Raw genomic sequence first — 13,365 nt, 5'->3', positions numbered from 1 at the left:
GGATCTTGCACTGTTGGAGGTGCTGTCTTTTGGATGAGTTGTTAAATGGAGACTACATCTATCCTGTCAGGCAGATGTTAAAGATCTCATGGCACTGTTTCCAAGAGCAGGGGAGTTTTCCCCAGTGGCTTGGTCAATATTTATCCCTCAATGAACATCGCCAAAAAATTATCTGGTTATCACATTGCTGTTCTGTGGGAGCTTGCTGTCTTCCTGCACTACACAGTGACTACACTTGAAAAGTACGTCCATTGGCTGTAAAGCACTTTGGAATGTCCTGAGGTTGTGAAAGGCGCAAGATTATCGTTTGTTCTTTGGATGCGAGGTTAGAACAGAATCTGCTTTGGTTATGATGATCCCATGTGATCAAATGGCTGCTATCTGGCATCACACACGAGGATGGTCACTTGGGAGTGAGGTATTGGAAACCACATGATACCCGTAGAACTGTGCAACTGTATGATTAGCACCTTCAAAGAAAGAGTGGGGAAAATGAGAGAATATTAATTTGATTAGTTATATACAGTTTAATTATATTAATGACACTTAAGCAAAAGTCTTGAACTGAACTTTGTGCACAAGTATATTATCTTTGATTACAGTTTAATCTAAAATTTAGGCACATTTTAAAGCTTTGAAGTAACCATTTTGCCTTTATGACACTGATTAGATTGCAGCAATAAAATGTTTACTGATTACATATGAATAGAAGTGGGGAGGAGGGGGAATATGACACATTTTTTCTTTTGGACACCTTTTTTTTAAAAAATAAGAACATAGCACCAAATGTGTTCTAGTTTTTTCTAAACTCTAATTGGAAGCTATTCTTGGACATTACACTACCCTGGAGAAGCACCAGAAACTCTAATAATTGATACACTTCTAGATGGTTATCCATTTTCATGACATTTTTATTTAGAGGACATTAAATATCTCAATTTATTTGATTTGCATGTGTATGTTTAGAGATATGAATAAGCTCCTTTATATTAGGAATGGAGTAACAATATCTGTTGTCACTGAAGGAAATCATAAACATTCAGTATATTGTAACAGGCTTTGGTGCCAACATTGTGCATTCAGGAAATATATCTCTGCCATAAACTATGCTGGTTTAAGTGCTAGTGAACACGTGCTTGTTAAATGGTTTCAGATGCGCTCTCAAGGATAGCATAGTTGCTACACTGCAGACTTCCAATGACAGCACAGTTCCAAATATAAATGGTCTTGCACCCTGTAGCCCCAACTTCCACATCATAGCACAGTCTCCATGATTCACTTGTGATGTCAGCATGCTACTTATGTCCTGCTGCTGTGGCTTCATTAAGCATGTGTTAACTTTCTTTGGTAGGCAGCCCCTTCACCACCTCCCCCACCCCCAAATCAGATTTTAAGGGCTCCAGTCCAACTTCAGGACATAAAGTAGATTGGCAATCCCGTGCAGTGATGAGGAGGTGCTGCACTGTTATAATGTCCTTTGGATGATGTAGGTAAATTTTAAGGTAGAAAGACGTTAACCTGAGGCCCCGATCTGCCTGTCAGATGGATGCTGAAGATCCTGTGACAGTATCCGAAGAGCTTGGAGTTCCCCTTGTTTCCTGGACAACGCTCTTTCCTCAAGTAGCGCTATTTCAAAACCTGTTAACTGATCATTCATCCAATTTTTGTTGGTAGGATCCTTGTATGGAAATGCGACAGCTGATTTGTGCGTGACAGGTAACAAACTGATTTATTGTGTATGAAGCACTTTGGAATGTTGCTGACACATGATGAGGTACTGTGTGAAGGTTAAGTTCTTGGCATTTTGATCAAATCGTCTACTGATTGTTCTCTGGGCTTGCATGTAAGGGATGGCCACTTGAGCTCATCACCCATGGATATTATTTACTGGCTTGAGCAAGCATCTTGTTTGGGTGAGTAAAGGGCAGTTTAATTTTTCTATGTTTTTAGCTTCCATTAATGGTTTTGTTGCTAAAGCTGACTTTTCTCACCCGTGGGTCATTCAAGATTTAAGCAATTAAAGAGCGTCATCACTGATGCAAAATCCAGGCCAATGTTTACGAACCGCAGTGTAAATGGTGAAAACTAATGCTAGTTTGGTGAACTTCGCTATCAAATCCAGAGGTGTGTTGCATTATTTTGATCAAGATAATGGCAGCACTTGAATGAATGTTGTCACTGGTTGTGTGCAAGGCTGTGATTTGCACACCATTTAAAAATAACTCATTCTGTGGGTTTTATGTGTAGTGAGTCATGTTAAGCAATGAGTGATAGTCAAATATCCAGTTTGTTTTGCTAAAGTAAACAGTAATTTCAAGTTGGATGAAGTGTACAACAGTTGGCTAAATTTAATTCTTGAACAAAATTTATTCAGTTTTAATGATGGCTATTTTTAGAGCAGAGGGTGCTTTGATTTTTCCCATGACTTCATGAGCTGCCTCTTTCCAAGCATGACTAATTGTCAACTTGAACATTGCCTTACTAGTTTTGTCAATGTACAACTTCCCAATGAGTTGGAATTGCAGTTGGAATGTTCTGTGACTCCATCCAAAGAGGAACAGATGGAAACGAATAGTCAAATTTGCCAAGTACAGTTTAAAAAGAAACAACTATTTCTTTTGCCATTTTACAGCTGTCTGCAAGTGTGCTATCCTCACAAAGCACCAGAGCAGAGGTTCGTGCCTCTACTGTCATTTGGCATAAAGAAACTAGTTGCACAGCATCTTTTTCGTCTAAGAAAATTTATTGGAATGCTTGTTGTCTGGAATTCCATTCCTGAATATCTCTACCTCCCTCTTTAATTTAAGACCCTCGTTAAAACCCACTTCAACCAAGCTTTTGGTCATTCATCCTACACATTTCATCTGTATGCAGCACCTTGGAAGTTTTTAACAAATGCAAGTTTCTGATTTATCTTCTGAACAACCTAGGATAGGATTATAAAATTCTTGAAAGTTGTCAGAGGACCCATTGCCATTTGTCTTTTATGTCTGCTTCTGGGAGCTTGGTGTCAGAGACAAGTGTCCTGTTAAATTTATTTTTCCTACATCAGTGATTGAATTTTACTTGTGTTGATAAGACTGTTGGTGCTCTAAGGATTTAAGAGAGTAAACCAGAGTAGCTGCTTTGGTGATGTTGGACTCCTAGAATCTAACATCACAAAAAAAAACACAACAATAAAAAGTGTCTTGAGTTGCATGATACTCTATCTTTTTTTTTTCTCTCACTTAAATGTCGAGACTTGTGTCGACCCCAAGTGGAATAGACCCACCAGCTCTGAGAGTGGATCCTGGTGTTTTGTGAGGTCAGTCAGATTTCAGCCTAGATCTATTCGGGTATAGAGAGATGCAGCGCTGAAACAGGCCCTTCGGCCCACCGAGTCTGTGCCGACCATCAACCACCCATTTATACTAATCCTACATTAATCCCATATTCCCTACCACATCCCCTCCTACATTAATCCCATATTCCCTACCATTCTCCTACCTACATTAAGGGCAATTTATAATGGCCAATTTACCTATCAACCTGCAAGTGTTTGGCGGTGGGAGGAAACTGGAGCACCCAGCGGAATCCCACGCGGTCACAGGGAGAACTTGCAAACTCCACACAGGCAGTACCCAGAACTGAACCCGGGTCGCTGGAGCTGTGAGGCTGTGGTACTAACCACTGTGTATACTGCTGGCTTCCTAAGGAAACTTGATTGAGCAGCTTTAAGCTGCCTGTGATGTGCCTGCCATGCTTCAAATTCTGTACTGTATATTTGCTCTGTTGACATACTGGCACAGGGTTTCTCTTGCTGAATGCTAATTAAAAATGTTTTCTGCGGTGATAGCACTGCTTTGCTTTACATAGCTGATGCTGTTTTTTTTGGATACTTAGGCAGGGGTTCCTGAGGGTCTGAGTATTTGTAGGAGATCAGTGCGATTGTCAGTATTTATAGTGACCCCTATGAAGAAAAGTTTAGAGTGCACTGATGTGAATAAATGTAGGAGTAGATACAAAGTCCGTCGTGGAACTTGTTTATTGTTTTGTTATATTAAAATGTCTAGGAATCTCAATAATCATTACCCCAACATCTCACTGAAGTTTATTTTACTGAAATGACATTTCCTGTATTGCAAAGCAGCCTGTAATCTTCTAAGCTCCATTGAACTTTGTGAAGTTAACAAGACATTTGGGCTTGGTAGTTTGAACAGAGCTCTCCTTCTATACACTTTCTAAACTGCATTTGAGCTTTTCTTTTTGCTTGAACATGATGTGTTTGGTCCTTTTGTTAATGTTGCGTTGTTGGCTTGCCATCATGAAATGGAGACATTTAATTCATAGCCAACCAGTACAACTGCTTCAAAGGGAGTTGAAGTTGGTGACATTGTCTTTCGAACAAAGACTGGCAATTACTTTTTTCAATATTAAAACACTGTAGGCTTTGTGAAAAATTCAGTGGGCTGAGGCTTTGGGTGTTTTATGCAATATCTGTTTGCAAGCAAGATGCACAGTATATGGCAGCGGTCAACCAAACCCAGCTTGTAAAAGGATAAAGGATGAAACCTATTTTGTGGAGTATTTTCAGTACTATGACTTGTGGTAGAAATTGGTGAAGGATTAAAAATTCTGTGAAAGGAATGAACTGGTGAAAAATTAAGCAAAATCTATTCTGCTTTATAGATGAAAAGCAACATTAATTGACCATTATTAGAAAAAATCCAAAAACTATTAAAATTTGGTTTCCTTCCTCCTGTAGCCCTTCCAAGAATTGTCACTTGGATTCCATTACAGCATAATGGACTTTTGATTTTTTTTCACTTGCCTTTTCAAGTAGTGGTGGCTGCAGGTCCGTCTCTTGTGGGAGATGCTATTTGAGGTGATGAACTAAGAGTATTGCACAAGCAATTAAAATATAAAAGCAAAATACTGCGGATGCTGGAAATCTGAAACAAAAACAAGAAATGCTGGATTCACTCAGCAGGTCTGGCAGCATCGGGCGGCACAGTGGCGCAGTGGTTAGCACCGCAGCCTCACAGCTCCAGGGACCCGGGTTCGATTCCGGGTACTGCCTGTGTGGAGTTTGCAAGTTCTCCCTGTGTCTGCGTGGGTTTTCTCCGGGTGCTCCGGTTTCCTCCCACAAGCCAAAAGACTTGCAGGTTGATAGGTAAATTGGCCATTATAAATTGTCACTAGTATAGGTAGGTGGTAGGGAAATATAGGGACAGGTGGGGATGTTTGTTGGGAATATGGGATTAGTGTAGGATTAGTATAAAATGGGTGGTTGATGGTCGGCACAGACTCGGTGGGCCGAAGGGCCTGTTTCAGTGCTGTATCTCTAATCTAATCTAATCTGTAGAAAGAGAAGCAGAGTTAACGTTTCGGGTCAGTGACCCTTCTTCGGAACTCCGGAATATATGTTGACTTAAGTGCAACTCCTGGTATCACTTTTGAATTTAATGTTTTAATATAAAATGTTTGCACGCTGTCATAGAGTACACATGGCTGCAGTACACATTTCACATGACTTGCAAGTTACTGCTGTAAGGGTCATATGTTGTTGAACAGTTGTGTATATTAGTGTAAGGGGTGTTGAGCTGGGGGCATTCCTGGTCAGTTGGCCCTAGGGGGATATGTGCGGCAGTAGTTTTGCAGGTTCTTGTTGACATTGTGTGACTTGTCCCCTCAAGAAGTACTCTGGTCTGATTGTGGGAGGTTGCGATGTTGGAAGCCTGGCCTGCAGAAAGGGGCTACATATGGCCTGGTATTCCTCAGTTCCATGCGCAGCACTTTTTTTAATGGTAACTGTCTAATCGGTGTATTGTGACTGAAGCGTTTGTCTTGTGAAATCCTGATAAGAGAAGCAATGAATGATTATCATTGCAACCAACAATGAGTCTAGCTGATTTCAGTGACTGGAAACAAAACTGGGCAACAGGCTTTTCTGCATGGTGTGGGTAACTCAGTCATAACTTGTATAATTTTTATACTAAATGTATCTAAGTAATTATCTATAAGGCTTTCAATGAGGCCTGAGAAGACCAAAAGCTTAAAACAATATTGCTGTTATCTTTAAATTAGATCCAGTTATCTGTTTCAAAATATTGAAATTAGAATAAATAAAATGAAATCAGTTCTCCAGTTGTTTCACAAGTGTTTATATAGTGCCTTGCACAATCTAGAACATCCCAAAGAGCTTTACAACCAACAAAAGTACTTTTGAAGTTGTCACTGTTGTAATATAGGAAATGTGGCAGGCAACTTGCACACAGCAAGCTCCCACAAACAACAATATGATCAAATAATCTGGTTTCAGTCATGTTGGAAGAGAGATAAATATTGGCTTGGACGCCAGATGAACTCTGCTTCTTGGAAACGGTGCCATGGGATCTTTTACATCCACCTGAGAAAGTAGAAAGGGGGCCTCAGTTTAACATCTATTACGAAAGGTGGTACCTCTGATAGTGCAGCGCTCCCTCAGTACTGCACTGAAGTGTCATCTTTATTTATGTCTCTGGAGTGGGGCACAAACCCACAACCTTAACACTCAAAAGATGAGAATGCTACCCAATGATGGCTGATGCGAGTTGTAATTTATAAAATGTATCCTGAAGCGTTTTTACTTTAAGGATATTCACTTATTTGTTGGGCAGAAATTGCAAAATATTTTACTGAAATATACAATCCATGTTTTTCTGGAAGCACAGTGGTAGTTGAAAGTGTATTCTAGGCATCTCTCCAGGTTTTATCTCCTGAGACCAGGAAGCGGTGCAGAGATTTTGTTAGGAATGTCACTACTATTTATAATATGAAATTCACTTGTGCCAAATAACTAGCTGGAGACTTTATCTGATCAGGACATTCATAGAATCATTTATCATGGTACACTGCTTACACTTCCCCTCAGCATTCTTTAGGAAGCTACTTAATTGAAGAATGTTCTCAACCAACGCATTCAATATTCAACAAAGATGCATGACCAAGTGTCCTTCGCTGTGTGTGGAACATGCCCCATTTTTGGGCTGATGCATAGCAACACTTCATGCGCCTGCATGCCCTCCACACCCCCTCCCCCCGGCCCTGGACCATAATCAACTAGCATTGCTGAGCAATCTTTTTTTTTTTTAAAACCACCTCTCATCATAGCCACTGCCAAAAGCCAAGCTGAAGGATATTTTTCATTTGTGCGTCATGTTTGTTGAGTTTATCTATGTAGGTAGAGCTGTCAGTCAATCTTCTATCTTGCTGGTTATATGTTGACATGTCTCCCTCCTTTTCTAATTGGTTACCTATTCTGCTCAATAATGCAAGTGTAATTCAGATGACACAAAGTCTTGCGCTCTGATTTTTATTTTTTTAATCATCTATCCCTTTTGCTTCCCTATTTCTCTAATAATCTCCACCCCAGTACACAACCTGACGTACCCTAGCAGGCCTCTGGAATGTCTCCAGTTGCTATATACCCAACCCTCAGTGCTTTATGGTACAACATGCCTGACTAAGTTCTGAGTCAAGCAAGCATGCTCCAACTCCCACATGGCAAACTAGCCTCCATCGCAGTGCACAGAGTGCAATTGTACTGTCAGGCTGATGCAACATATTAGGATATGCTGATGCTGAGAGATGAACAAGGATGGGAAGAGGTACGGTATAGAGCATAAACACTGCATGGACCAGTTGGGCGAAATTGCTCACTTCTGTGCTGTACATTTTATGTAACCTTGGCATAAAATCATCGGGCGAGTCCAGATCCTGAAACTTCCTCACTCTCCTTATCGCCTTGTTAGAGCCCACATATCACTGCTTCTTCACAACCTTTAGCTCTGACATGACTGCATGTGTCCCAAATGCACTGCTCAATTTTCTGCTCTCTTCGTGCAAGTTCTGCTTCTGCCGCTCACCCTTCTGATATGCATCTTTCCAGATTGGCTCCTATTCCAAACTCTGGTTATCCTGGCTTGGTGCTGTTATCCCCTGAAAAAGAAAGAAAAAGGGCTTGCATTTATAGAGCCCCTTTCACATTCACCAGATGTCCCAAAGTGCTTTACAGCCAATGAAGTACTTTTGGAAGTGTAGTCGCTCTTGTAATGCAGGAAATGCGACAGCTGGTATGCGCACAGCAAACTCCCCTAGACGACAATGTGATAATGACCAGCTAATGTGTTTTTGTGATGGTGATGAAGGGATAAATATTGGCCAGGGCAAGGACACTAGGGATAACTCCCCTGCTCTTGTTTAAAATAGTACCATGGGATCTTTTACATCCACCTGAGAGGGCAGATAGGGCCTCTGTTTAACATCTCATCCAAAAGACGGCACCTCTGACAATGCAGCGCTCCCTCAGTTCTGCACTGGAGTGTCAGCTTTGATTTTTGTGCTCAAGTCCTGAAGTGGGACTTGAACCTTGTGACTCAAGCAAGGGTGCTATCAACTTGAGCCACAGTTGACACTTCTCTGACTTCACTATTCATTTTGTTCACGCCTTTCTTCAAATACAGTGGACATGTAGATTTTTGTAATTAAAGAAAAACCCTGATTAAATCAAATGTTATTGCTACTATTAAGGTAAAGGTACATCATTGAAAATGTGCCCATATTGTTAAATGCAAAGATAATTATAATTATGTGCAGGTAAGTCACAGGTTAAAATCATTAAAGATAATTGAGATGTACAGAAGTAAATTAAGGATTGAAAACAAAATAAAGAGCAAACCAATTAGGAAGAATTGCATATGTTTTAATCTTTTAAGATGAACATTTTTGCTTGTGAGCTGTTGGCTATTTGAGCAGTATTTTTAAAACAGCAAAAAAATTGCTCTCTGGCTTGTCCTGGTACAATGGTTCTGACAACAAGAGCAAAGAAACCATTGCATATGCGGCAGCCATGGGAGGACAAGGGAAAAAATGGCCCATGTTTTCAACAGCATGAGATTCAGCTGTGAAGTCTGGATCAATTCATTGACCAGTGAGCAAGCGGACTTTTTTTTTCAAAAAATATTTTTTTTCACAAATCTGTATTAAAAAAAAAAATACGTTAGAACACAGTTCAAAACAGCACCAAGTTGACATTCCAAAAAGTGTAAAGGAAATCAGTTTTCTTCAATACAGGAGTGAGTTGCCTCATAACCCTTCCATTCCATTTTACATGCCATGTACGTTTTACAGCAAACCCATATTTGGTGTGTACAGCCCGCGGGGTTTTCCATAGGTTCAGTTCCTCAGTTCACTTTGCGAGGACCTTAGACAGTGGTCTTTCCCCATTGAGTCTTTGCAGCGGCTGCCCCAAATTTTAGTGCGTCCCTCAGCACATAGTCCTGGACCTTGGAATGTGCCAGTCTGCAACACTCGGTCGTGGGCAACTCTTTGCGCTGGAAGACCAAAGAGCGTCTTTCACCGAATTGATGGTCCTCCAGCAGCAGTTGATTATCTCGGTGTGGGTCCCTGGGAACAGACCTTGGAGCACAGACTCCTGTGTTACAGAGCTGCTTGGGATGAAACCTGGCAAAAATCACTGCATCTGTTTCCACGCCTGTTTTGCAAAGACACATTCCAGAAGGAGGTGGGCAACAATCTCTTCCCCACCGTAGCCACCTCGAGGGCAGCGTGCGGAGGGGGTGAGACTCCGGACGTGCAGGAAGGATCTGACAGGGAGGGCCCTTCTCACCACCAGCCAAGCTACGTCTTGGTGCTTGTTTGAAAGTTATGGTGATGATGCATTCTGCCAAATGATTTTGGCAGTCTGCTCGGGGAACCATCCGGCAGGATCCACCATCTCCTTTTTCTGTAGGACCTTGAGGACCTTCCGTGCAGACCACTGCCTGATGGATTGGTGGTTAAAGGTGTTTTCCTGCAGAAACTTTCCCATGAAGGATAGGTGGTACGGCACGGTCCAACTGGATGGAGTGTTAAGCGGCAATATGACCAGACCTATCCTTCGCAACACCGGGGACCAGATAGAACCTCAGCACATAGTGATACTTGGTGTTTGCGTACTGGGGCTCTACACACAGCTTGATGCAGCAGCACATGAAGGCGGTCATCAGGATGAGGGCGATGTTGGGTACATTTTTCCTGCCCTTATCCAGAGATTTGCATATCGTGTCCCTGTGGATCCTGTCCATTTTGGGTCCCCAGATAAAATGGAAAATGGCTCAGGTGACCACCACGTCGCAGGAGTGGGGTATGGGCTAGACCTGCGCCACATACAGCAACAACATGAATGTCTCGCACCTGATGACCAGGTTCTTACCCACAATGGAGAGAGATTGCTGCTCCCATATGCTCAGTGCATGGTGTACCCTGGCTACTCGCTCCTCCCAGGTTTTGGTGCACGCCCCGGCCCTTCCGAACCTTATCCCCAGCACCTTCAGGTAGTCTGACCTGACGGTGAAGGGGACAAAGGATCGGTTGGCTCAGTTACCCAAAGAACATGATTTCACTCTTTCTGTGGTTAACTTTGGCTCCCGAGGCCAGCTCGAACTGGTCGCAGATGCTCATCAGTCTGTGAACGGACAGCAGATCCGAGCAGAAGATGTCATCATGTACAGGGAGGCTTTAACCTGAGTGCCTCCACTGCCTGGGATTGTCACCCCTCTTATGCCCGCATCTTTCCGAATGAACTCAGCAAAAGGTTCGATACAGCAAACAAACCAGACTGGAGAGAGGACAGCCCTGTCTGACTCCAAATTGGATCAGGAAACTTGCTGATTCCCACCCGTTGATTGAGACTGCGCTACTGATGTTTGTGTAGAGCAGTTTGATCCAATTGCAGATTCTGTCCCCAAACCCCATTTTGGAGAGCACGTCCATCATGTAGGTATGCGATATCCTGTCAAAAATATACTTTGAACACGTAGACAGCAATTAGTCTGGGCTTGAAACCAAGGATGCTGATAGTTCTGAGCTATCTTTGAATTCAGGTGGCTTTTTGATCCATGTGGTTTTCCATTAGTGGTTTAATCATTTAAGCCATCTGTTCTATGTATTTGCAATGGGGAAATTACTACATTTAACTCTACACTTAATATGGTAGAAGGACTTACAGATGAATTAATTTTTATGTCCGTTAAAGAAATGCAAATTTGAACTAGGCATTACCTATTTTGCCAGCTGCAGTATATTTAATGAGGGAATCAGGGATATGGAGATCATGTGGGAAAGTAGAGTTGAGGTAGGACATCAGCCGTGATTTTGCTGAATGGCGAGAAGGCTCAAGGGGCAGTATGGCCTACTCCTATTTCTTAAGTTCTTAGAATGCAATTGCCCAGTTGAATACTTTACTTAATAGCTAGGTTACAAAGGCACAATTGTTAGAGAATTAATAGGCAAAACCCTTGTAATGTGGAGGGCAACCTGGATTCTTTTAAAAGTATAATGTACTAATCTCAGCATTGTTCTTTTCTTCCTCAGGGTCCTCGAGTAGCAAGATTCCTAATCAAGCAACGCCAAAGAAAAACGGAGTAAAGAATGGACCAATGAAAAATAAAGACGATGAATGTTTTGGTGATGGAATCGAAGTAATCCTTGACACAGACTTTGATTTTGAAGGCAATCTAGCACTCTTTGACAAAGCAGCTGTGTTTGAAGAGATAGATACTTTCGAACGAAGGAATGGAACAAGGTCCAGGGGGACACCCAATGAGAAGCCAACAAGATATCGCCATGACGAGAACATTCTGGAGTCTGAGCCCATTATCTACAGGCAAATCACAGTGCCACAACATAGTGGTAAAGAATATTGCACTGGTGAGCCTAAACACAGTTTTAAAGCTGTCTAATTGGGAAAGGAAGACTTAAATTTAAGCAGAACGTGTTTTGGGAATTGGTACAGAAACACCCCTGGTAACTTGTTTTAAGATGCTTGTATTTAAAAAGCTAAAGCAACATATTCCTCCTCAATTCTGATGTGTGCTGGTAGCTTTTAGGTGCTTCCCATAAAATCTCCAGAAGAATATTCTTCATCTAGCCAACATTTGGAGATACAATAAAAGCAAAATACTGCAGATGCTGGAAATTTGAAATAAAAACAGAAAGTGCCGGAAATACTCAGCAAGTCGGGCAGCATCTGTGGAGAGAGAAGCAGAGTTCTGACGAAATGTCACAGACTTGAAACATTAACTAATGGGACTAAAGGCAGACAAGTCGCCAGGATCTGATGGCCTGCATCCAAGGATTTTAAAGGAAGTGGCTGCAGAGGTAGTGGAGGCATTAGGCGAAACATTCCAGAACTCTCTGGATTCTGGGAGGGTTCCAGCGGATTTCAAAACTGCTAATGTGATGCCCCTGTTCAAGAAGGGAGGGAGACAAAAAGCAGGAAACTACAGGCCAATCAGCCTAACATCGGTCGTTGGGAAAATGCTGGAGTCCATTATTAAGGAAGAAGTAGGACATTTAGAAAAGCTTAACAGAATGTGAAAAGGAAATCATGTTTGACAAATTTGCTAGAGTTCTTTGAGGATATAACAAGCAGAGTTGATAAAGGGGAACCGGTACATCTAGTGTATCTGGATTTCCAGAAGGCGTTCGATAAGGTGCCACATAAAAGATTATTGCACAAGATAGGAGCTCATGGTATTGGGGGTAATGTGTTAGCATGGATAGAGGATTGGTCAACTCAAAACAGAGTTGGGATTAATGGATCTTTTTCAGGTTGGAAAGACGTAACTAGTGGAGTGCCATAAGGAGCAATCCTGGGGCCTCAATTATTTACTATCTATATTAATGACTTGGAGGAGGGGGCAGAGTGTAATATATCCAAATTTGCTGGCGATACAAAATAGGGGGGAGGGCATGTTGTGATGAGGACATAAGGAATCTGCAAGGGGATTATAGATAGGTTGAGTGAGTGGGCAAAAACTTGGCAGATGGAATTTAATGTAGGAAAGTGTGAGGTCATTCATTTTGGTAAGAAGAATCAAAAGGCAGACTATTATTTAACTGGCGAGAGACTCCAAAAAGTGCTGCACACAGGGGTCTGGGTGTTCTTGTGCATGAAACACAAAAAGTTCGCATGCAGGTACAGCAAGTAATTAAGAAGGCAAGTGGAATTTTGGCCTTTATAGCTATGGGATTGGAGTTTAAAAATAGGGAAGTCTTGTTACAACTGTAACAAGTGTTGGTGAGGCCGCACCTGGAGTACTGCGTACAGTTTTGGTCCCTGTATTTAAGGAAGGGTATACTCGCATTGGAGGCAGTTCAGAAAAAGTTCACTAGGCTGATACCTGGGATGAAGGGGTCGTCTTGTCAAGAACGGCTAAACAGGTTAGGCCTTTATTCATTAGAGTTCAGAAGAATGAGACGTGATCTTATTGAAACATATAAGATTCTAAGGGGGCTTGACAGGCTAGATGTTGAGAATATATTTCCACTAGTGGGGGAATC

At 41.9% G+C, this 13,365-nt stretch overlaps 1 protein-coding gene across 3 annotated transcripts in view; it reads left to right on the top strand.

The window, feature by feature from the left end:
• The window catches only part of edc3 (enhancer of mRNA decapping 3 homolog (S. cerevisiae)), a 99,360-nt gene that overhangs the window by 32,668 nt on the left and 53,327 nt on the right, over positions 1–13,365 (top strand). For all 3 annotated transcript variants that reach the window (XM_068015454.1, XM_068015456.1, XM_068015455.1), the window contains exon 4: positions 11,395–11,730. In XM_068015454.1, coding sequence (XP_067871555.1) covers positions 11,395–11,730 — 336 coding nt within the window. The remainder of the gene's footprint in view (positions 1–11,394; positions 11,731–13,365) is intronic.

This window comes from Heterodontus francisci, chromosome 35, assembly GCF_036365525.1.
Source record: "Heterodontus francisci isolate sHetFra1 chromosome 35, sHetFra1.hap1, whole genome shotgun sequence".
Classification (NCBI taxonomy): domain Eukaryota; kingdom Metazoa; phylum Chordata; class Chondrichthyes; order Heterodontiformes; family Heterodontidae; genus Heterodontus; species Heterodontus francisci.
The sequence above is the reverse complement of the archived record's forward strand: the minus strand, read 5'-3'. Positions and strand labels throughout refer to the sequence as shown.